This window comes from Ranitomeya imitator, chromosome 3 (genome assembly GCF_032444005.1).
Source record: "Ranitomeya imitator isolate aRanImi1 chromosome 3, aRanImi1.pri, whole genome shotgun sequence".
NCBI lineage: Eukaryota > Metazoa > Chordata > Amphibia > Anura > Dendrobatidae > Ranitomeya > Ranitomeya imitator.
The window spans coordinates 348121211-348147893 of NC_091284.1; the positions used below are offsets into that span (position 1 = coordinate 348121211).

At 42.3% G+C, this 26683-nt stretch overlaps 1 protein-coding gene across 1 annotated transcript in view; it reads right to left on the reverse strand.

Annotated features, from left to right (window-relative positions):
* The window catches only part of SDC3 (syndecan 3), a 154517-nt gene that overhangs the window by 23477 nt on the left and 104357 nt on the right, over positions 1–26683 (reverse strand). Inside the window, exons 2-3 of the mRNA XM_069756801.1 lie at positions 7653–7773; positions 251–774 (exon numbers count right to left, since the gene is read on the reverse strand). Of these exons, the coding sequence (XP_069612902.1) occupies positions 251–774; positions 7653–7773 (645 nt within the window). The remainder of the gene's footprint in view (positions 1–250; positions 775–7652; positions 7774–26683) is intronic.

Below are 26683 nucleotides of genomic sequence, written 5' to 3' on the forward strand. Positions count from 1 at the left end.
AACTCCAAAACAGATTTTAACAGGGCCTAAGGCTAAGTATCCATTCATGTACACTTCTGCTGATCCATTCCTAAAAACTAACACATTAGAAAGGCCTAAAATCTCATTTCCATTTAGCTGAAAGACCGCGTGAAACCAAACGCCTAAATGAATTGTCCACAAATCATTCAACTGTACTATATTTATTATATTCTATAAAAATCTACTTCCATACTGTGCCGTCTTTTCTGCCGGTGGCCTGAATCCTCACCTGGGGTTGCTGAGTTGGAGACACTTCTTCCAAGTCCTCTATATCATCTGCTACAGTTGTCTGTATTGTTCTGTAATCTTGAGTAGACCACTGCATGCTGCTTCCCTGATCTGGGATGGTCCCAATGCTTTCAGTGAAATCATCCCATTCATTTGCTTCTTCCTCTGTTGTAGTAGGCATTAGTGTTGTTAATGTGGAAGCTATAATCACAGGCTGTAACCGGCGTACTTCGGTTGTCCTAGCAGTTGCTTGGGTTACAGCAGCAGGGGTTGTTGCATCTTTGGTAGGTATAGTTGGTGTAGGTGCAGGAGTTATAGATGGTGTTTCGGGGGCTTCAGGCAGAACCCATGGGTGGTGTCGATGTACTAATGTTGCTTGTGTTGTCGGAGGAAGCCAAGTTGTCTGTACAGGAGAAAGAGGGTATACTGTAGGTGCAGGTTTCAGTGCTGTGGCTGTGGGAGGAGCGACGGGTGTTTCTGTAGTGAATCTGATACCAAAATCCAGCCTGGACTCCATCTCAAAATCTAAAAACAGATGAAAAGAACAATTCATTTCATCCCTGGACAAGAACAAATGATTTTAAGAAAGTATAAACTATCAGATCCCTGATATAAGTTAACAAAATTAGCCAAGGGGTCAGTTTACATGGACCGAGCGGTGGGACGATGCAACCATTGATTGGTAGACCTTTACTGATCGGCGGTTATTTAAATGCCTGTTTACACAGGCAGATCTAAGTAAACTGTAAAGGTTGCCATAGTTCTTAGCAGTGCATGTCCCGTTTACACAAGCCACTGCATCGCCGAGAATGATGATTTTTTTTTCAGCTGCGCAAAAGATCATTTCACCCGATGAACAAGCACTTTTCTAGTTCATCGGATGATTGACAGCATCTTTACACAACAAGATAATGGTGAAACAAATGTTTTTAAAGGGAATCTGTCACCCCATTTTTGGCCTATAAGCTGCGGCCACCGCCATCAGGGGCTTATCTACAGCATTCTGTAATGCTGTAGATAAGCCCCCGATGTAACCTGAAAGAAAAACAAGTTAGATTATACTCACCCAGGGGCGTTCCCGGTGCGGTCCGGGTCCGATGGGCGTCACAGGTCCTGGTCCGATGGGCGTCACAGGTCCTGGTCCGGCGCCTCCCATCTTCATACGATGACGTCCTCTTCCTTGCTTCTGTCGTGGCTCCGGCGCAGGCGTTCAGATTTGCCCTATTGAGGGCAGAGTAAAGTACTGCAGTGCGCAGGCGCCGGGCCTCTCTGACCTTTCCAGGCGCCTGCGCATTGCAGTACTTTACTCTGCCCTCAACAGGGCAAATCTGAACGCCTGCACCGGAGCCACGACAGAAGCAAGGAAGAGGACGACATTGTATGAAGATAGGAGGCGCCGGACCAGGACCTGTGATGCCCATCGGACCCGGACGGCAGCGGAACCGCCCCTGGATGAGTATAATCTAACCTCTTTTTCTCATCTTACGATACATCAGCGGCTGTACAGAATGCTGTAGATAAGCCCCTGATGCCGGTGGCCGCAGCTTATAGGCCAAAAATGGGGTGACAGATTCCCTTTAACTATGCTCTTTCACAATTATCTTGCAGTGTAAATGCCCCCAGTTTAAATGTAGATATTGGATAAAAGTAAGCTACTTTTGGTATTTTTGTACATGCAGACCTTTGACTTAATTGAACAGATTGCTGGTAAGGTTTTCTTTTAACTTTTGTGTACAAATAATGCTGCACAAGCAATAACAGCAACAGAGCCAGGGCCCAACAGTAATATGGGTTTTTCTCTTGATCTTCCAATAGGGCAATCAGGAAGAGCGAATGCGAAGCACCAGAATTGGCGCATCTAATGTGATGTGCTACTTCTGGAACGCCTGTGGCCTGGTATTTTCAGGCTGGGAGGTTTCATGGATATTGGGCCCTTCCCAGTCTAAAAGTACCAGCCCGCAGCCGTCCCAGAAGTGGTGAATCACATGAGATAATATAAGCTTGCATGTGTCTGTTTTTACATTTTGGGTCCATGGCCAGGAAACTCCCTAGATCTCAGTCCCGTTGAGATCTTGTGGTCATTCCTCCTAAAACAAGTGGACAAACAAACACAGACATTGAAATTGTGATAATCTGCAACCACTGATCAGACTGGGTTACCATGAGTCAGGATTTGGCTCACAAGCTGATATCTAGAATGCAAGAGCGAAGGGCTGAATTCTTGAAAAATAAGAGTCAACACTGAAAATATTGAGCCTAATAAAACTTAATGTATTGTCAATAATAGTGTAAAAACTTATAAAATGTTTAGAATTATAGTTCAGTAACCATAGAAAGATTTGATTACAAGATTGAAAAACACCTAAACAGCAGTGTCAGTCTCAAAACTTTTGGCCATGACTGCAGTATTACATTTCAGTCCAGTCAAATGAATCAAAACAGGAGCGGCTTACTCAGAGTGGCACTACATTCTGGCTCCTAAAGGGGGATCCCAAGGTCAATTTTACATTTAGAATTGTTGCCATGTGAAGTATTGAACACATAAAACATAGATTACGAATGACCATTTCATAAAAAGCTATTGCACATGGATTCTCCGTACTCCCTATGTACTGAGCCCTCTGCTCTGCCTCTCCATAGCTCCCAGACAATTTGCTTATAATGAGCACAGAAGAGGATAAAATACACCGCGAATGTCTGCATACTATTATTTCGGGATCCATGCTCCGCTTATCTGTATTGTCATGTAAACGCCGCGAAGTCAGCAGAACCAAGAAAATAAAGAATTCCAAATAGGCAGAGGCAGAAGACTGAATCTTCATTCTACAACGAAAATATGTGGTAATGGTGAGATTACGGTAATTGTCTTCATAATCTACTACTCTATGACTTGGATCTACTTTGTGAGAGGAAACTGCATTTCAGGTGTCTGGCTTATGGCAATACTGCTAGGCTTACTGATCAGAGAGGAGTGCAAAGGGTTAATGCACACAGGGCACTGACCGATGGCCCAGGGGCAGGTTACATAGGTTGCAGGTTTGGGGCATCTGTGAGGAAGCACACTTTGTATTGGAAGGAATTGGCTCCGCGGCATTCCTTTTGCACTTGTCAGGTGAAGCCCTGTTCACGTCTGTTTATCTTTTCAATAGACAAATGGAATAGACAGAAGGAATTAGAATCCACTGCATTCCGGTTTCAAATGGAGGCAGAGGGAGCCCTAGCCATTCATATGGGTCTGTCTGGTTTCCGATTGTGGTTAATGTTTACAATGGAAGAAAAAGTTTGATGTGCTGGAGTTTTTTACTCCGTCGTAAAAAACGGACACCAAATGGGAACCAGATGGACCTCAAGTAAGTCAACGGTCCGCCTCTGCTTCCATTTCAAATAGGAATATTTGTATTCTGCTTGTCTGTTCTAAACAGACCAGATAAAAAGAAATGATAAATGGAATGGGGAACTGAGCCTTAGGCCGGAATCAGACTAAACATATGGAAAATCGGTCCGAGTCTCCCTGTCGAGAGTCGCACGAGTGTTCTCCGTATGGTCATCCATGTGTGATGTGTTTGCAATGCGATGATGCGATTTTCTCCCCCCCATGTTTCCGTATGACATCCGTATGGCTTTACATTTCTCACTGCTTTTCCCCATTGAATTTAATGAATCAGGAAAATGTGTGCAAATTTGTCGCAAGCTAGACAAATGGTCCGTGTGGTGTCTAGAGTTTTTCTCGCACCCATAGACTTGCATTGGCGAGTCTCAGCCGATATACGTGTACAGTCGTAGCATGCTGCGAATTTACACACATGTAGAATACCCCCGAGAAAAAAAAAACGCTGATGGGAGCTGCCCCATAGATTATCACTGGTCCGAGAGCTATGAGATGTTTTCTAGCACAGCACTTGGCCATATTCTACGGCAGTGTGACCCCCGGCTTTATTGTCAAACACTGAGTTGATGACTCTTAATTTTAGATCCCAATTTTGGGGTGTTTCATGAAATTTTGGGGCTATTCTGGGTACAGCTAGAGAGTGATAAAAATATAGACATTTGCTTAACTCCTTAGTGACCGAGTCAATTTTGACCTTAATGACAAATTCTTTAAATCTGACCACTGTCACTTTATGTCGTTATAGCTCTGGGACGCTTCAACGGATCCCACTGATTCTGAGAACGATTTTTCGTGACATATTGTACTTCAAGAGAGTGGTAAAATTTGTTCGATATGACTTGCATTTATTTGTGTAAATATAGGAAATTTGGCAAAAATTTTGAAAATTTTGCAATTTTCAAACTTAATTCTTATACTCTTAAATCAGAGAGTGGTGTCACATAAAATAGTTAATAAATCACATTTCCCACATGTCTGCTTTACATCTGCATCACTTTTGAAGCATCATTTTTTTGATAGGAAGTTATAAGGGACCAGCGATTTCTCATTTTTCAAACAAAACTTACAATACCATTTTTTTAGGGACCACCTCACATTCAAAGTGACTTTGAAGGGCCTATATGACAGAAAATACCTAAAAGTGACACCATTCTAAAAACTTCACCCCCCAAGGTGCTCAAAACCCCATTCAAGAAATGTGTTAGCCCTTTACGTGGTTCACTGGAACTAAAGCAATGTGGAAGGAAAAAATGAACATTTTACATTCACAAAAATTTTACTTTAGCCCTAATTTTTTTTATTTTCACAATGGTAACAGAATACAATGAATCCGAAAATGTGTTGTGCAATTTCTCCTGAGTACTCCTGAGTATGCCTAAACAATGGAAACCCCCCAGAAGTGACCCCAGTTTGGAAACGAGACCCCTAAAGGAATGTATCGATGTGTGGTGAGCACCTTGAATCCCTAGGTGCTTCACAGAAGTTTATAACAGAGCGGTGATACCAATTATGTGTACTTTTTTGTTTATTTTTGTCTTATTACAAACGCTGCGTTTTGAGTAGCAAAACACATTTTTGTGATTTGTGCATAGGAGCAAACAGTGAGTCACTGAATGTGCCTGTGAGACCCAGCTAACAGGCCACCGTACCCTGGGGTCATCACATGACCTTAGGGTACCATGGTAACCATCAGGACCCGCGATTCTCATTGCAGGGGTCTAATGGTTACTAATGGAGTCTTGAGCCCCCTTGCAATCACTTAAATATTGCTGTCTTGATTGACTGCAATATTTAACGGGTTAATCGTCCCCAATCGGCTTCAAAACCAGCTGGGGCCGATACTGCAGGGTGTCAGCCGTCATGTACAGCTGACACCTGTGGGAATTGCCGCCGCCGGGTAGCGCTATACTCTTCTTCCTCAGTGCCACTTTTTAACGGTGCTGAGGAATAAGAGTATAGCGCCACCCGGAATAAAGCCTCTTAACGACTGCCGTTAAAAAGCATATCAGTGGTTAAGGGGTTAAATTAGTGCATTTAGGTTTCATTAAAAAGTTTAAGTTTTCCCATTATAGCCTCTGCACTGTCTATTGCTGGATGCAGAATGAGTAACTGAGCTTTGAGTTCGTAACTGTTATCTTCCCTCTCCTGAGCTCACGCAGATTTAGGGCTGCATGAAAGTTGAGCTGAACTTTGTTTTCATAAATCAACTTATACAAGTCATGAATTATAAACTCAGAAACTCAGGCTGACAGACGAATTCTTAGAAAAGTTATTCTGCAGACTGCAATAGCAGATGTAGAGGGCAAAGGGCTACATTATTAATGAAACCCAATTGCAAAAAAGATTTTGAGACAAAAATTAATGTAAAAAGAAATCCCAAAGTGACATTTCCTTGAGGGGCATGATACAGGTGCTTCTCGCAAAATTAGGATATCATCAAAAATTTAATTTATTTCAGTTCTTCAATACAAAAAGTGAAGCTCATATATTATATAGTCATTGCAAACAGAGTGATCTATTTCAATGTTTATTTCTGTTAATGTTGATGATTATGGCTTACAGCCAATGAAAACCCAAAAGTCATTATCTCAGTAAATTAGAATAATTAACAACAAACACCTGCAAAGGCTTCCTAAGTGTTTAAAAAGGTCCCTTAGTCTGTTTCAGTAGGCTCCACAATCATGGGGAAGACTGCTGACTTGACAGATGTCCAGAAGGCAGTCATTTACACACTCCACAAGGAGGGTAAGCCACAAAAGGTCATTGCTAAAGAAGCTGGCTGTTCACAGAGTGATGTATCCAAGCATATCAATGGAAAGTTGAGTGGAAGGAAAAACTGTGGTAGAAAAAGGAGCACAAGCAACCGGGATAACTGCAGCCTTGAAATGATTGTTAAGAAAAGGCCATTCAAAAATTTGGAGCAGATTCACAAGGAGCGGACTGCTGCTGGAGTCATTGCTTCAAGAGCCACCACACACAGACGCATCCAGGACATGGGCTACAAGTGTTACATTCCTTGTGTCAAGCCACTCATGACCAATAGACAATGCCAGAAGGATCTTACCTGGGCCAAGGAGAAAAAGAACTGGACTGTTGCTCAGTGGTCTAAGGTGTTGTTTTCAGATGAAAGCAAATTTTGCATTTCATTTGGAAATCAAGGTCCCAGAGTCGGGAGGAAGAGTGGAGAGGCCACAATCCAAGCTGCTTGAGGTCTGGTGTGAAGTTTCCACAATCAGTGATGGTTTGGGGAGCCATGTCATCTGCTGGTGTAGGTCCACTGTGTTTTATCAAGACCAAAGTCAGCACAGCCATCTACCAGGAAATTTTAGAACACTTTACGCTTTCCTCTGCCGGCAAGCTTTTTGGAGAAGGAAATTTCATTCTCCAGCAAGACTTGGCACCTGTCCACACTGCCAAAAGTACCAATACCAGGTTTAAAAACAACAGTATCACTGTGCTTGATTGGCCAGCAAACTTCAAGAGGAAGATGAGAAACAGCAGACCCAACAATGCAGACGAGCTATAACACCTCAGCAGTGCCACAGGCTGATCGCCTCTATGCCACGCCGCATTGATGCAGTAATTGATGCAAAAGGAGCCCCGACCAAGTATTGAGTGCATTTACTGAACATACATTTCAGTAGGCCAACATTTACGATTTTAAAATCATTTTTCAAGCTGGTGTAATAAAGTAATCGAATTTACTGAGATAATGACTTTTGGGTTTTCATTGCTGTAAGCCATAATCATCAACATTAACAGAAATAAACACTTCAAATCGATCAACTTTTTGATGATATTCTAATTTTGTGAAAAGGGTATGTACAAGATAAGTGTTACAAGATAAATGGGGACTCTGAGATGCTTCCCTAAGTAACATGATTACAACATTTATACATAACACCAAATACAGATTATTATATGAGGAAGGGCCCACTGTGCTTTCAGTATAGACATGTATAGCAAACTAAGGAGTATTAGAATGTATGTATAATTGTATAGCCTCAATATTTACCACCAGATCCTGATCCAGAATAAACATCATCTGTGTCATCCTCATCAAGGAAATCATCATCTCCAGAACTTTCCAGATCAAATGGTTTTTCATCCTCAAATTCCTTGCGCCATCGCTGGGCCTACAAAGGGCAGAGAAATAGTATTACATCGATGGGTATCAAAGAATTTTACATTGCCAACGTTGTCCAGCCACTTTTTGGACTTCTGTGACACTCAACTTATAGTACAGAAGTGATGTCTAATACCACATAGTCCAGCTGGAAACAAGTTACTGTGCATTTTTGAACTACAAATATCACTGTAGAAATCTTTGAATTATTTTAATTCCCAGACGATAAAAGTTCCATAGACCTTAATAGAAAGTAACCAAAAAATTAAACTACAGTAAGTTTACACTCTTAAGTTCAACACTTTAATTAGGATTTGGAATTAGGAAGGTAAAGTGATGTGAATTAATTGAAATGTAACTTTTATTAATATATTAAAATATGCATAAAAAGCTGTGCCTTTCATAATAGGAAATCATGCCACCTTACCCAGGCGGGAAGGTAGCAGCGTGGTTATTCACAGGATTTATGTCAACCTCTAATTATTTCTGCTATTATGGAAATGGCTGATGTCCCCATTGCCAGTTACCATATATTGCATTTCCTCTTATTGCCAATAGAACAATGTTATGGTATTCTGTAAGTACAGGACATATACACTCTTTAAGAATAAATGATGGGGGATAGAGATTATTATATGTTTTATTTAAAATTGTAGTAAATGGTGTTCTAGAAAAGAAATAATCTTTTTGTAGTAATAGATCTCATTAGTTAAGGCAGTCTTATTAGGGCTGTTATATTCAGCGTGTTTGTAGCAGTGTATCAAGCGAGGTATAAAACATAGTACTTTAATATACAAATAAAAATGATATTCTAATTAATTCACACCACATTACCTTCCTTGTTCTCCATCCCTTATTTAAGTGTTGTTACTGGTTCTAGTGGTGAACACGATGTGATTAGTCATTAGGTTGTCCAGGGAATGCTGCATATATTTGGTTAAATCCTAAGTTCACACAAACCAATAATCAATCATTGCTATGTCTTCCATTATAATAGAACATGACCTTCTGCCAATAGCTGTTGGGCCGATATCTCTCTCTCCCTGTCTTATTGGAACAAGCCCCATCAATTGCAGTATGGGTCTATGTCAGCCGGCCATGCTCCATCTGCGGTGATCACCTCTGATTATATACTGCTGCTCAGAAACACTTAAAGTTTGGGCACCCTGCATGGTTAGTACCTAGTAGCATCCCGTTTGAAAGTGTCACAGCTTGTAAATGCTTTTTGCCGCCAGCTAAGAGTCTTTCAATTCTTGTTTGAGGGGTTTTCATCCATTCTTCCATGGAAAATTCTTCTAGTTCTGTGGGATTCCTGGGTCGTCTTGCATATACTCCTATTTTGAGGTCTAGCCACAGATTTTCTATGATGTTCAGATCAGGGGACTGTGAGGGCCATTGCAACACCTTCAGCTCGCGCCTTTTGAGGTAGTCTATTGTGGATAGTGCCATGTGTTTAGGATCATTATTAGGGATGAGTGAATAGCTTTGGATAACTCCTTATCCGAATAGCTATAGCGCTTCTCAAATAGCTGCCTCGGGAACCGGATACCTGGATTGCTCCCGATAATCAGCTATTCGGCTCTGCAGTTGCATGTGTCATGGCTGTGTGACAGGCACGACACCTGCATGGAGAGCCTGTTTGTTTCTTATAGTCCGAAAAATACTTTTTTTTTTTTTTTTGGCTAAAATACAAAGGAAATGTGTAATCTTTAACTTTAGACCTTTTTGAGATTATTTCATCGTTAGCTTGCTAACTGTTCACAGTAACAGTCATTTGGACCAGGGGTGTCCAAACTTTTACATGCCACTATATTTTGTTTCCTATTTTGAATTTCACCTGAAATGTTTCCAGACATTGCCATTAAATCCTTCTGACCCCTGTATATATCTTGTTAATTGAAATCTTGCCAGCTGTATCTTGGATTTGTATGAGCAGGTTTATGTTTATCTATTGGTACCCTGTTTTGGGGGTATTAGTGAAAAATCTCCCCTTTAATGAGAATTCACGTAACGATTTAAAACTACATTTGCAAGTCAAACACAGGCTACCCATTTCTGATCAATTCTCATGAATGAATAGGATTCCAGCACCTAGCTCCCTGTAACACACAGTCATTAGATAAGGGCGCTAATATTACTAAAGAGCTTACTCCATTCACTGACATCCAGAGCCGTGTAAAGTGCATCATGCGGAATATTACTAATGTAAAGCAGTGGAAGAATTTGGATATGTACAGATAATTATGCTAATGATAGTGTAAGATCATTTCCATGTTAATACTACATGCCTGCGGCTTTAGATGTTAGTCTTAGAACAGTGTGATATCTAGTCTACTAACCCAGTTTGATGATCGCAACATCATTTTCGACATACAGAAATCTCAAAACATCTCTCACTGTTTCCTCCTCAGTGTGTTCTCTCACTTTATTTTGTTCAAAGACACCCTCCACTCTGGGACTGAACATCGACTGTACATTTCTCATGATTAGTCACTCCATTCACCTCCCGCTACACCTCCAGTGGTGTTTCACCCCTTCTGCTTACAAGATGGCCACCCAGTGGCATGAACAGTGCCCTGAAGAATCAAAGCCATACCTCTCCTGGTTTTACCGATAGGAAGGCAGGGGTGGCACGTTTTAGATTTTCCACTGACCTCCCCACACATTGCTTATTTTTTACTTGCAGATTTGGAGCAAGAAATTTGGAGTTAATTCTACCGGCCTGTAACTAGTCAATAGCGCAGCTCGGTTTCCAGCGGAAATTAAAAGCATGTCTCTCTCACAGAGAATACGTGAATGCTGGGAAGAGGGCTTGAGTTGGGTGAGATAGTTGCTGGCCAAATGAGCACCCAAACCAGCGCTCAGCCGAAACTAATGACTATGTATGGGGGCTATATGATCATGACACTAGCTCACATTACTTGCAAAAGAATTTACAGTCACCATCTTTGTGTGCTATTCTGGGGTATAGGTATGTCATACAGGAGAAGCCCTCCTTACAACCAAAAATGTCTGTACATGTATTACATGATCACATGAAAGGCTGGCATGTAATAAAACATTTCCCCTAGGAATAAAAGTAGATCACCAGGTTTTTGAGGCTGGAACTGTGACTATCTGCCAACTACTCTTTGAGCCAAAGTTGAAAAACCCCTTTAAATGTTCTCTGTCATAATGAAATGTGTTAGCGAACAGTTACAGCTACCTTTACCTCACTTAATACACAGAATATTAAAGACCGAGCTGTGACTCTGCATAGATTCCGAAGTAAATAACAAGCCCTCTCTTATGTGTACAGCATCCAGAACTAATCCTGTGGCAAATAAGCCCGCACTGTATTCTAAGCTATTCCGGACTATTTCCCTTCACATAAGACCACCGAAAAAACGTTACTACTGATCAAATCTGTATGCAAGCAACAAATGGTCTTTTACCTGTACATCAATATTTACTTTAGTTTTTACCTTATCATAAATGTTATTTTCTTGAATACATTGTTTTAGTTGATTCATATGGAATTCAATAAAGAAGTTTTTATTAAATGGATATAGAGGTACAATAGAGGCCTTTATGCACCTCTGTGGCAGATCTATTATACAGCTTTATACAAAACAGAGACGATATATATGCAGCTTGTGCTGTCATCTGGTGACAGGATCGTCTTTAAAAGAGGTTATTCAATTTTTCTCTTAATGGTCTAAGAATTTACAGACAGGTAGTTGCCTGTCGTGCCCGCCACCGATCTCTGCCAGCTCAGAGCGATTACAGACCAGTCCTGTCTGCGATTCTGCAACTGCTGCTTCCTTTCTGTGACGGGGTGAGACAGCTGATGTCATGCTAACTGATAGCCATCACCCCAGGGAGTCTGCTGTCCATCAGCATGATGTCATCAGTGACGCACCGGAGAAGGAAGAGCTGCTCCGCTGACGTGCAGCAGAACTGCCGGCCTGAGCAGTCTCTGATTGCGGAACAAGCAGGTAGTTAGCAACATCAGTTCATAGTCCAATAGGAAAAAATAGAATAGTCACAGAAAACTGATTTAAATACTGTAATACCAGAGAAATTAATTTGTGTAATGTCTACAAAAGGGGGTTGTCCAGCCTTAAACAGTTTTAGAGCAGTTTAGATTTTTTTTTTTTTTAAAAAAAGCATATTTACCTTACCGACTGGCCAGCATGCTTGCAGGATTCCTATTCTCGGCACTACCCCACAGCAGATCAGGTGCTGTCTAGCGGATCACTAGATGGCACAGCAGTTACAGGTGTAGATTTTGACACTTTGATACAATGTTAATTAATCAGTGAACAACTTGTATAACATTGTAAGTTTGGTGTGCTCCCTAAATAACTCAATACACAGCCATTAATGTCTAAACTGCTGACAACAAAAGTGAGTACACCCCTAAGTGAAAATGGCCAAATTCTGCCCAATTAACCATTTTCCCTGTCCGGTGTCATGCCACTCATTAGTGTTACAATGTCTCAGGTGTGGATGGGGAGCAGGTGTGTTAAATTTGATGTTATTGCTTCACACAACCTCATACTGGAAGTTCAACATGGCACCTCATTGCAAAGAACTCTTGAGTATGTGAAAAAAAAGGAATTGTCGCTTTACATAAAAATGGCCTAGGCTATAAGGAGATTGCCAAGACCCTGACACTGAGCAGCAGCACAGTTGGCATGACCATACAGCGGAATAATAAGGCAGGTTCCACTCAGAACTGGCCTTAACATCGTCGACCAAAGAGGTTGAGTGCACTTGCTCAGCGTCATACCCAGAGGTTGTCTTTTCAGAATAGACGTACGAGTGCTGCAGAGGTTAATGGGGTGGGGGTTCAGCCTGTAAGTGTTCAGACCATACACCGCACATTGCATCAAATTGAAAACACAAAAAAGCACAGTAAAACCAAAAACACTTTGTTGCAAAAAAATCACAGTGGACAGCAAGTGCTGGTAAAAAGATGGAAAAAACAGGGTATTTGGTTGATACGTTTTTTGCAAAAAATGTATATTAAGCCACTCTACCAAACGTCAAGGTATACCCATATCAGAGCAGTCCTATCTAATTGCATCAAATTGGTCTACATGGCTGTCATCCCAGAAGGAAGCCTCTTCTAAAGATGATGCACAAGAAAGCTCACAAACAGTTTTCTGAAGACAAGCAGAGTAGGGGCATGGATTACTGGAACCATGTCCTGTGGTCTGACGAGACCAAGATAAACTTATTTGGTTAAGATGGTGTCAAGTGTGTGTGGTGGCAACCAGGTGAGCAGTACAAAAACAAGTGTGCCTTGGCTACGGTCATATATGTATGTAGAGGGGGCACCACGGACAAAAAAGTGGGATCACCCTGACCTGCAACAAAATATGAACTTAAAAGCAGCCGAGAGAAAAGTGAAGGTAATAGGGCTTACAACTGCGCCAAAGAGAGTGGGTCAATACCCAGTAGGAGAATGCCTATATGGACACCACTGTACATATACATTTCTATATCTGGCCAGGATTTTACCTCTCTTAGGGCCGCGCCAATCAGTTGGCCGGTTAATATGCTAACATTTTGATGCTCGGTTAGGGTATAGACCTCAAATAGGCTGCAGAGTCTTTCTTTGAAGTCACTTAATGTATGGGACCCTCCGGAATATTGGTTTAACCAGGCCGCTGCAGGAATATAAGGCATGGATAGCGGCATTATTGGAGCTGTTACTGCGGTGGGGTCTGGCCTATTTGCAGGAGCTGCAGGCACTGATGGCATTATGGGACCTGCGGCTGCAACCACTGCTGTGCCTGGGGGCATCATGGGACATGCGGCGGCGACCGTCGCTAGTTCTCCTCCCAGGTCCGACATTTCCATTCCCCTGTGCTAACCTTCAGTTTGGCTGACGTCTCTCTTCTGGAGTCTGCGGTAGTTCCTCCTGTGTGCGGTTAGTTACTCTTTCCGGTCCCCTATCCAGGGCTTTGCAGCATCTTCACTTGTGGTTCTCCTGCACGGCGTCCTCACTTGCAGCTCTCACTTCAGGTTCCGCCCACAATGGCACACCCCTCTTTTCCTGCGCTCCTCGCGGCGCTCTTTCTGGTGGCTGTTGGCAGTTATTTTGAAAACAAAGTGCGCGCACCGTGTTACGAAGTTATGGTGTGACGCAGTTATGGCGATGTTTTGATGGCGATGTTTTAGAAACCCATTAAAGTCTCTGGCATACAACTTATTAAAGTCTCTCTTTTAAGTACAGTCGCTTAGGTGCACAAGACCCACTTCAAAGGGTCAGTCCATCCTGTTCGTGACGCCAAAATGAGTCGCCTGCCAGAGCAGTGGGGTACTCGGTACCGGGTCCGGTACTTAAAGGGACATGTCATGGCGGCGGTGACCCGGTCCGTGGCCCTGGGCGCCCATGTTAAAGGGACAGTCTTTAAAGAGATTTGTAAAATAATAAATGTTTGTGATGCCACCTGTGGTATTTGGTCAGGGATGACCAACGATGATTAAAGGGGTCCTCTGGGGTGATGTTATGGCAGTCAGATGGTATAGCTTCCCACAGATGAAGTAGGTCCCCGGGGCTCCCGATGAATAGATGGAGGATGGCGAGTGGTGCAATGAAGAACAAAGGACACAGTTGTGCAGTCTTTTTAACTGGCTTACTGATGGTAGCAGGCAGCCACGTTCCAGGGCACCAGATCACAGGTACAGGCAGGGTCCGACTGGCTTGGAAGCGAGTTCAGAGTCCAGCCTTATCAGGTGGAGTTAAGAGCCTTCCTTCTAGCACTGTGTTGTTGTAGTCCCTTACTACTTATGGTTTCTCAGCAAGGTCCTCTCAGTTATCTCTGTCCTTTAGTGAAGTGGGACACAAACCTGTATGACAGGTGACTCAAGCCTTTTTACAGGGTCTCTATCATGACCTGGACTCTATGTGTCACTGTCTCCTGGGTGATAGGGCGAACAGGTGATGTATAATCTAACTGTCCTGATGATTTCTGCTATGTGTCTTAGAGTCCCACAAAAGCCTCGGTCTTCCGGTTACCAGTATCTGCGCTCAATCAGGGAGGAAGCCCTCTCGCAGCTATTCTCCCTTGTTATCACACTCCTGTGCTTCGCTCTCTGCCATGTTAGCTAAAGGCTGTTCTTCCTTCTGTATCTCGCTATCTAGGAGCTACAGCACTTAAGGCTGTAAGGCCCTTCACCCGTCTTTCTGCCTCAGACTGCTCCAGTCTGTTGTCTGGCACCAACTGTCTAAATCTTCCTAACTGTCTAGCAACTAACTCCTCCTCCCGACCAAAGAGATCAGCTCCCCTGAAGTTGGGTGTAGAGCTCCCCCTTCTGGCCTGGAGTCAGAACGGTGTTGTATGTGCTAATTACTTGTTAAAAGGAATCCTCCATCCCTTCCAAGTGTGACATCACTCTCCCCGTGAGGAAAGCAATGCCACTGTGACAACCAGGACCCTGGGGCGTCACATCAACACTATTATAAAACTTGAAATGCAATAGATCAATTTTTCAAGAGGTTATTAAAAAAAATGATTTGACCTATGCTAAAAAAACAGGACATGCTAAAAAGAAATACAAAGTATAATACACAGGAAATTCCAAAAACAAAAAAGTTAATACAGGTATGGAAGGTTTACTAGAAAGGTCCTTAGGATCTTCATGACTTCCTGGTGTTTAATGAATTCCAGATTCATTCTTCAGCAATCTTTAAAAAAAACAATTGGCCTCTGCAACTGCAAACATATGGGAGGCAGAAATCCACACTCACATTTTATATCTTCTATATTTTTAGCAAAGTTCAGCAACATCCCAAGACAGGATCTATTCCCAAGCATCCTAGCAATGAAGGTGTTAAGCAGATTAATTCTCACATGGCAAGACAGAAATGTAATCCCATCAACAGCGGGTGCCATATAGGAACGGCAGAGTACAACAAATGTAATTAGCGGAGTGTCTGGAACCTAGGCAGGCGGCTGCCAGGGCAAAAACTCAAGAGTGGCTTCTCTAAAAAGCATGATGCTACACTTGTGCTGAAGTTCCATCATCATAGACTAATTACAGTTACAGAAGCTACAGTTATTAAAGAAAGTACCGTAATTGCTCCATCTCCTCCATTGCCTGTCTCGAATCGGCATAAATCGGACTGCACTGGGATGAGATCCAAATGCAGTACAATGTTTCACACGCACCCATAGACTTGTAAGTGTTCGTGTGGGCCGAGTCTCACTGCCAATCGCGATGTTTCCTAAACATCATTGGAAATAAAATATGAACAGTAAAGTACATTTTTCTATTGAATACAATAGTTAGAGTATTCAAAATGAATTACCGTACTTTTTTGACAGACTTATTTGTTTTGTGGAGGGAATCTGGTCAGAAAAAATCACAAAAATTACCTAAAAAAAACCCCTTGAAAGACTCTTGTAATTCATTTCAATGTTAATCAACTTAGTAGTTAACATGTAGACTTTGAGTCATTTGTCTACTTCAGGTTTTGAAAACCATCTGGTGAAAAAAGCAAAGCGCATTGAAGTGTGTCTTGATAGAGTCCACTAAAAACTAGACACTGACAAATTAAAAACCTGAAAAAAAAACTTCATAAAATCTAAAACACTTCAGGAAACGCTTAGGGAAAAGTAAAACTCCTCCAAAAATATGTGTAAAGAGGGAGAAATAGTCAGCTCACCATGTGTCTGGCACTGGATGGGGGAGGAAATCCATGCAGCCCTGGTCCTGGATGTTTCTTGAAGCAGAAAAAGAAAAAAATGTTCTCCAGGGTAGATAACCCCGCCAGTCAGAGAGCTGCGTCAGAAGACAGCGGGGACTGCTCAGCTGTGATCACAGGTGTAAACTCACCTCCGATCACTGGTGTCAACTGATGGGACTACTGATCCCATCATCTGACACCTACAGCCACTGATTACAGTGAGAGGAGGAGCGGCGGGAGTTTTCATCTGCCGCTCCTGCACTATAAATAAAAAAAAAAAAAAACGGCGTGGGTTCCTCCCTAATTTTGATAACCAGCCAGACAAAACTCATAGCTGGGGGCTACACCCCCAGCTGTCAGCAAGGCTAGTTATCAAAAATAGAGGGGTCCTCACGCTTTTTTTTTAAATTTAAATACATAATTTAAAAAAAAAACGGCATGGGGTCCCCCCCCCCCATTTTTGACAACCAGCCTTGCTAAAGCTCACAACTGGGGGCTGGTATTCTCAGGCTGGTAAGGGGCCATTGATATAGACCCCCCACCCTAAAAATAGCAGCCCGCAGCTGCCCAGAAAAGGCGCATCTATTAGATACGCCAATTCTGGCGCTTTGCCCAACTCTTCCCACTTGCCCTGTAGTGGTGGGAAGCGGGTAATAAGGGGTTAATGTTATCTTGCTATTGTAAGGGGACATTAAGCCGCCTTAGTAATAGAGAGGTGTCAATAAGACACCTATCCATTACTGATCCTATAGTAATTAAAGGGTTAAATAAACACACACACATGCAGAAAGTCTTTTAATGAAATAGAACACCACACAGTTTTGATCATCTTTTTATTATCTGCAATTCCAAAGAGAAGCCCTCGATCTTCTGTAATAAAAAAAAAAAAAAGCAAAAGTATACTCCCTGATCCGCCGTAGTCCGATATAACGAGTGCCCCACGCTGTATCTGGGGGAGATAAAGCTTACAATCGGGAGTGCTGCTAATGTGACCGCTCCCAGCTGTAAGCTACTGGGGAATAAATAAGACGGAGCGGGCGCAGGCTCAGTAATGAGTGGTGACATCACCAAGCCTGCGCTGCCTCACAGCCTGACCGGAGGTAGCCTCTGCACCGTGGGAAAATGCTGGGGAAGAGGTTACCACAGGGAATGTATCTATTCTATCAATCTATCTATTCATTCTATCCTATCTATTCTATCTATCTATTCTATCAATCTATCTATTCTATCAATTTATCTATTCATTTTATCTATTCTATCAATTCATTCTATCTACAGGAAGTTGTTTATTTTTTTCCTCTGTGGGCACTCAACTTTATTGGCATGCACAAAGAGAAAAAAACGCATGAAAAAAAGCGGCAAAAAACGCAACAAAAACTAACCTAAACCTGGGTTTTTGGCGCAGCTTCTTTCCTGCCAAGATGATCAGGTTTTGCTGCAGAAAAAAAAAACGCAGCAAAAATGCCCTGTGTGAACTTACCCTAATGATGGTTAATATTAATAGGCTCTGCTGTCATTTTACAGCAATATCTTTGTAAATTATCTGGACCAACAAGTGTGTGCTTATTGATTCTTTTTTTATTGGGAGGACAGAGAAAATTCCATCCGGCCGCAGTTTTGCTCCCCTACTATGCTGAATGTACCAGATCCCCAGAGTACTGCAGAGTACTCCTTCAAATTTTTACATGAACAAAGCAACAATAGAAGTGAGAAGGCTGTCTTCATATGTTCGTACATGGATTGTGGTCTCTTGACCCATACTAGAAGATTCATAGATGAGGCTCCTAGCTCAGGTCAGGAGACCCTCAGCCGGTCTGGAAGCCTATATCTGTACCATGAAGACGGCCATAATTACAATCTTTTCATTGTAACTACTTACCAATGATCTGATGTTAGATCTTTTTGCCAGATAATTTAACGTCTCTGAAGAGAATAGTCCACTAACCTACAATATGACACTTGTTCTAGTTCCAAGGGTGAAAAACATTGTTAGGGAGGGATGGCAATAACATGTAGCGCATAACATAACGCCTGCACTTAGTATGTTGGATCCTACATAACCCCTTCTCCCTTATAATAATAAATGTAGTGTAAATGGATAAGAGGTGCGATGTTCTATCTAGTGTGATAGGGTGTGATCAGAAGAATCATTTTCAGCGCTAAACAGTGAGGTGCAGCTCCCGGCAGGGAGAACAGAGCGGAATGAGAAGGAGCAGGCGGGGGTGCGGATATCCATGATGTTGTTCGCGGGGGTCATTTCCTCAGTGATACATAATCTGCTGAAGCTGCAGATATAGAAAGCGCTGAATGCAGCACATAATGAAGCGATCTGCAGAGGATGGAAATCTGGAGTGAGCAGAAATAAGGCATACATCTTCTCCCGGGGAATGTGCACACGCTTTGTATGCAGGCTCACATATACTCGTCGTGGATTTATTTGGAGGAACTCCAGGAAACCTGAGAACCCATTTACATGATAAATTGCTGCTTTTATTTATTTTTACTAGGTGAATATCATGTAAAAGAAAAACCTCAGCACACAGGCATGCAGGAAAGGCCTTATATCTCCCCATGGGACCCATTTCTCCGTTGCCTCCTCCTCTCAGGTGCCATTTCTATCTCTAGATTACAAGTTGAGCATCCTTTTCTAGGCCTGGGTCCCTAGTGCCGTTTCCATAGTGACCATAACCATGGCAACCGCCTACTGCATCCTATGAGTATGTGTGTGATGGGGGGGTAGTTGCTCTTTAACTGTTTGCTTTCCAATATACCTGCCCATTACTAAGTGATACCTTAATGGAAGGAGGACAGTGATGCCAAGGACAAGCAGTAAGAGAAACGGTTAATGCTCCAGCAGAGAGGCCGCTTTCTGACAATGACATGAGATTCTTGCTGCAGGGATCCTAGTAAGAGGAGACACATTTGGTTCTGGCACACACTGTCTGCAAGGTGGAGTTCTGGTAATGCCGTGTTCCAATTGGGAAAGAAGTTCTACTTGTAAGAACCGTAGGTCTGTCTGCACGGCAGCATACATCGGTGGTCTGGAGCTAGCATTTCAATCAGCGCACAACTGGGGGGCTACGCCTAGGGCTCCATGCCGTACTTGCTCACGACTTTTGTTGGCTTTTTGTGTTCTGCACCACAATCATCATTCCATTTGTGCCTTTAATGAGGTGTATTTTTGTGGTCACATGCTGTTACTATTTTTTCAATTTGTCACTAAGGGTAGAGTTAGAGACGTTTGTGCCTAATTCATCAGTTGCGACTTTTAAAAACATAAAATGTACTCCAGTCCCCCCACCCACCATACAGTGATTTTATGTATGCCAATTTTTACTGAAAAAAGCACAAACAAAGCTGAAGAAGGAAAAAAGACTTTACTCTGCTCAAAACTCATCAACCACATGCACCATTTTGTAAAATAGAAAAGGGTTTCTAGACTGTAAGGTTATGATCAGGACCCTTGTTCCTCCTGCAGCTGTTTAATTATGTGTTACTTTGTATCGCCTTTATTCTCTGTACATGTCCCCTCTTAATTGTAAAGTGCTGCAGAATAAAATTATTACTATTATTATTATTAGGGTTTCGAATGCTGAATCAGGACCACAGACTGCGGCTCAATGTACGGACTGTGACTGGTGCACAGCACACGTGGTGTGGATGCGGTCTTTGCTGTGACAAAGACCGTCAGGTCGAAACGCGTAGCTCTCTTCACATGTGCTATGGCATTGTCCCAGGAGTACGTCCTTTCTAATTTTAATATGCTGGATTCAAGTTTTATATTTTATCAAGAAGCTGGAACATTTTCTGTTTGTTCTTTGTTTACCAACTGACTTAAAAACAATAATAATAATTTTATTTATATAGCGCCAACATATTCCGCAGTGCTATACAAATTATAAAGGGGATTTGTACAGATAATAGACATTACAGCATAACAAAAATCACAGTTCAAAATAGATACCAAGAGGAATGAGGACCCTGCTCGCAAGCTTACAATCTATAGGAAAAAGGGAGACACGAGAGGAGGATGGTAATAATTGCTTTAGTTGTTCGGACCGGCTATAGTGTAAGGCTCAGGTGTTCATGTAAAGCTGCATGAACCAGTTAACAGCCTAAGTATGTAACAGTACAGACACAGAGGGCTATTAACTGCATAAAGTGTATGAGAACATGATGTGATGGAACCTGAATTTGGTTTAACATATATGTGAATGGGCCACACAGGGATAGTTAGGTTAATGCGTTGAGGCGGTAGGCCAGTCTGAACAAATGAGTTTTTAGGGCACGCTTAAAACTGTGGGGATTGGGGATTAATCGTATTAACCTGGGTGGTACATTCCAAAGAGTTGGCACAGCACGTGTAAAGTCTTGGAGACTGGAGTGGGAGGTTCTGATTATGGAGAATGCTAACCTAAGATCATTAGCGGAGCGGAGGGCACGGGTAGGGTGGTAGACTAAGGCCAGAGAAGAGATGTAGGGTGGTGCTGAGCCATGGAGTGCTTTGTGAATGAGGGTAACAGTTTTGAACTGGATTCTAGAGTGGATGGGTAACCAGTGTAATGACTGGCACAAGGTAGAGGCATCGGTGTAACGGTTGGTGAGGAATATAATCCTGGCAGCAGCATTCAGGACAGATTGGAGTGAGGAGAGTTTGGTAAGAGGGAGGCCGTTTAGGAGAGTGTTACAATAGTCCAGACGAGAATGAATGAGTGAAACAGTAAGAGTTTTTGCAGTGTCGAAAGTAAGAAAAGGGCGAATTCTAGAAATGTTTTTGAGGTGCAGATAAGAAGAGCGAGCCAGTGATCGGATGTGGGGGGTGAAGGAAAGCTCGGAATCAAGTATGACCCCAAGGCAGCGGGTATGTTGCTTGGGAGTAATGGTGGAACCACACACGGAGATGGCAATGTCAGGCAAAGATAGGTTAGGGAGGGAGAGAACACGAGGAGTTCAGTTTTTGTCAGGTTCAGTTTCAGATAGAGGGAGGACAGTAAAAAACACTATAATAATGAAGGTATAACAATTATTGCGGATTTTCTGCAGATGGGCTGTGCTTTTGTAGCGTTCTTACCCCCTAAAACACATGGGTTTTAATAAAGGAAAATGATGGGATTTCAGCAAGAGGAAGAGGAAACTCCACATTTCTGTGCAGATCACTTATATGTGTATACAGGTGAGTATGTGTATGTAAATATATGTGTATGTGTATATACGGTAAATACACATAAATACACACACAGATATAATTAGATTTCTGCCGGAGATCTATATTTATGACTCCAGCAGATAAATAATTGCACATATTATAAAAGTGCACATATTATAAAATTGCATCCTTTAGTGCTTTGCATATTGAGTTTATTGAACAGCTTTGTATGAAGCTAATAAATAAACCAGCAAAGGTAAAGCAGACAGCTGAGAGCAGATATGATCCGGCTGGAAAGGTCCATCATTATTGGGCCCAACTAAGCCTAAAAATACCAGCCTGCAGCTGCCCCAGAAGTGATGCATCACATTAGATGCTCCAATTCTGGAACTTCACTTTGGATCTTCCTGATGCCCTGGTGCTTTGGCAATTTGGGTTAATGGTGCTTAGGGTTGATGTCAGCTGTGAAATGTCCAAAAACACAGCTGACATCAAGCTTTAGTGTTCTAGTAATCGAGAGGTGTTTATCAAAAACTCCCATTACTAACCCAGTAAAAAAAGGAAAAACACACAAAAAAAAGACTATATTGAAATAAACACTCCCCAACACTTTTCCTGGTTAACCACTTTACTAAAAAATGGAAAAAATCCTCACAGGTTCAACTGAATCTGACGTAGGCTTTATACGTTGGATCTGGTGGACTATGTTGGATTCGGTGGACTACGTCAGGCCACCTGCATGGGAACTTTTTTATTTCTAATATGATGGTGAATGAGGGAAAGTGTCTTCTTTTACTTCTCGGTGTTTATGTGTATGTTGTATTCAGGTTTCCATTTGTAGCCTACGTTGGATTCGGTGGAGTAGGTCGGATTCGGTGGAAACCACCGGACCCGAGTGGGATTTTTTAAATTTTTTAATGAAGTGGTGAACCATGGAAAGTGTGGGGGAGTGATTATTTCAATAAAGTATTTTTTGTGTGTTTTTCCTTTTTTTTACAGGTTTAGTAATGGGGTTGTCTGATAGGCACCTAGTATCAGTACCAACAATACTAGTACCAGGGTAGATGTCAGCTGTGTTTTTTGGACAATTCATAACTGACATTAACCACAAGAACCATTACCCCAATTGCCAACGCACCAGGGTATCAGGAAGAGCTTTAGGCGAAGTGCCAGAACAGGAGCATCAAATGTGACACTCCACGGCTGGGGCGGATGCCATGTAATTTTTTTCAAGCATCTGTTCGTGGTATACAAAGCTGTACAATAAGATCTATTCGTCATATCTAACAGACCGAACATTCAGTGTCTCCCTCTCCCACACCACTTCCTCACCTCGCCCCGTCTGTCGGTGTTCCTCAATGCTCAGCTCTAGGACCCCTGCTCTTCTCCATCTACACCTTCGGCCTGGGACAACTCATAGAATCCCATGGTTTGCAGTATCATCTCTACACCGATGACATGCAGATCTACTTATCTGGACCCGACCTCACCTCCTTACTCACCAAAATCCCACGATGTCTGTCTGCTATCACGGCCTTCTTTTCTGCTCGCTTTCTAAAACTGAACATGGATAAAACAGAATTCATCATCTTTTCCCCTTCTCACTCTACCCCTCCACCAAACCTATCCATCAATGTCAATGGCTGCTCACTTTCCCCAGTCCCGCATGCTCGGTGCCTCGGGGTGATCCTTGACTCTGCCCTCTTTCAAGCCTCATATCCAAGCCCTTGCCTCCTCCTGCCGACTCAAACTCAAAAATATTTCCCAGATCCGTGCATTCCTTGACCATGAAACCACAAAAACGCTAGTGCATGCCCTTATCTCCCGCCTCGATTACTGCAACCTCCTACGCTCTCTGGCCTCCCCTCCAGCACTCTGGCACCAGTCCAATCCATCCTACACTCTGCTGCCCGAGTAATCCACCTGTCTCCCCGTTATTCCCCAGCCTCTCAACTCTGCCAAGCCCTTCACTGGCTTCCCATTGTCAAGAGGTTCCAGTTCAAAACCCTTACTATGACATACAAAGCCATCCACAACCTGTCTCCTCTATACATCTGTGACATGATCTCCCGGTACTTACCCACACGCAACCTTCGATCCTCTCAAGATCTCCTTCTCTACTCCCCTCTTATCTCTTCTTCCCACAACCGCATACTTCCCCCATACTCTGGAACTCTCTACCCCAACACAGCAGACTCTCGCCTACTACGGAAACCTTCAAAAAGAACCTGAAGACCCACCTCTTCCGACAAGCCTACAATCTGCAGTGTTCCTTAGTCTGCTTAACCGCCGCAAGACCAGCTCTACCGTCTCCTAGTGTATGTATCCTCTCCCATCCCCTGTAGACTGTGAGCCCTCGCGGGCAGGGTCCTCTCTCCTCCTGTACTTGTGTGTGCCCTTGTATTGCTCATGTTTATTCTGCTTGTCTATATTTGCCCCTTTTCACATGTAAAGCGCTATGGAATAAATGGTGCTATATAAATGTATAATAATAAAGGGTTCAATTTTATATAATGTTGGAAGGTTGTGCAATTATATATCCGCCGCGTATCTATCTTTATCTAATAGCATTCATTATCGTCTAAAAATGATTGAAAAACACAGGTGAAAAAAAGACATAAAAAATGTGTGTGTTTCACGCTGCGTTTTTCCTGCCAAGAGATGCAGAAATGTCTGCATCCATATACTCAACGTGTGCACATACCCTAACAGTCTTACATGACAGTAAAAGTGCAGACAATGTTCCACTATTTTTAATTTCCAATTAAAAATTAAGAAACTGAAAATTATTTTCATATCAAACTAATGCAATAGCTCATCAACACCAACTGTTTTCAGACTGCAACACAATGAGAAATATCCATGAAAAGCCACATTTTATGCCGACACCCAAATGACAAACATGCCTGATTCACGCAATGTGGTGTTAATAGCGCTGATTTATTAAATTAATTTGAAAAAGCAGCAGCTCTATCAAATCAAATAATATTTTGCTCCTACAAGAAACATGCTGCAGTACAATTACTAATTGGGGCGGTGGTTACCAAAACAATTGGCGCAGATCCTAAAACCAACCATTAACTATTAATGAACCTGTCTACAAAAAAGTGGGTCTGGATGACAGAGAGTGAGCTTTCTAGATAATGATGACTGCTGACCCAAGCAGATGAAATCTATAAGGGAAATGATAGATCTAAAGATGTCGGTTTATGGCAGATTCTAAACGCAGTGTTAGTATTTCATGATGTACAATAGGAGATGAGGAAGTGCATGGCCTAAGACAAGAGTTGCATCTAAACCAAGCAGTTGTGTCAGCAGGCAGACAGAAGCCACATTCATTACTGTCTCTTTATAAGCTTGGAAGGCTGTGGGACAGACTGGAACATGGACAGCAACTTTGCGTCCAGTAAATACCTACACACTGAGCAGTCTATATTTCTATTAAAACCCCACATTTTCTTTTTAATGATAAAGTGAATGGTGTGAAGCCGCATGCAGAAAATGCACAAGTGCCTGAATTTTCCAGATGAAAAGCTTAACACCATGTAGCAAGTCTAGCACCAGTCTTTCTTCAAGGATCTGACCTGCAGATTAGAGACCTGTATGCTCCAAAGGGATACAGAGCAATCATTCTAGAGCTTTATTTAAGAACCCTATTATTGTATTTCAATTTTATAGTTTTCTTTCGAGAAAATTAATGGCTCCCATTTACAGAAACCAAGAGATCAAGGGTGGTGGGAGATCCTGGACCTCCATAAGTGGCAACCATAGCACACATTCACATGCCGTTTCATCTTTTCATCATTCATTGTGCCCAGAGACCTTAGGTGGGCACATGTATACCAAAAAGGTGTCTTTTTAACAAATGTTTGGTCCCAGGTACTGGACAATTTGGACATATTTTAATAAAAAGATACCTCGGAATAAACCAGTTTTAAATGACAAGTTAAGCGTTTTAGATGGATTCTAATCATTTAGGTGCATATTCTGACTGTCCTCTGATGAGAGCCTGTGATTGGAGTTTTTCCCCTTTAGATATGTGGCACCAGATGTATCGGACAGCTCTCCCTTTCCCAGTGGCGGATCAGTCTACAAGTCATTGATATTTGACAACCTAAAAAAAACACGTGCCCCAATTCATCCAAGCAATTTTGTCAAAATTCCGGTACTTGTTGCTCTGAAAAGTTGCAAAATTTCGGTGCAACTCGGAATTCTGCAAATATTTTACAACTTTTAGTGTTTTCACTAGTTTCTTCCAGCTCCGCCAAAATAGACAGAGCTGTGATGGGGTTCAGCAGAGGCATGACGCCATAGCTCATCTAAGTCATCGTGAGTTGTGGCAATCCATACCCCAGACATCTTACTCCAGTTAGGGAGAATAAGTAGCGCCTGACGACACCATACCTCTCATCAGCACCGGTGAGAGAATCGATAAATTGGGGTCAGGCAGTGCATAAATACTACAGAATAATAACATCTATGCACTTTTACATTCAAAATCAACTTAGAAACTGCATATATATAGAAGTACAATAACCAGACTGCAAATTAAAGTGGAATTACTTTAATTTGCATTAATTTATGGCATATCCATGAAATATCTTGAGAACTGGGCCATGACACGTTTGTATGGGAATTCTGACCACCCCTCCACTGAAAGCAGAGCACATCAGGGTCCATTCACAAGATAGATGCAAATCCCATTGGTAGAACTCACATATATAGATTTGCGGCAAATCAAACGGATATGACATAAATGAACAAGATGGGCATACCCCTTTAAAGGGAATCTGTCAGCAGGTTTTTGCTACCTCATCTGAGAGCAGCCTGATGTAGGCTTAAAGACCCTGAAACTACTACTGGGTGCAGCCGTTCTCACACAGTCAGAGTTCTTAGATTAGCAATGAAGCAGAGCTGAGTAAACGTCACCCAACCACACCAGACTCTGTATACACAATGTCTATAGACAGTGAGCTGCTTATCACAGAAGTGGGTGGAGACAGACCAGCAGGCACAAACTACTGTGTCCCAGCAATGATAAGAGGAAAGGAAACAAAAGCACAAGACACAGCAACTATACATTATTTTTTT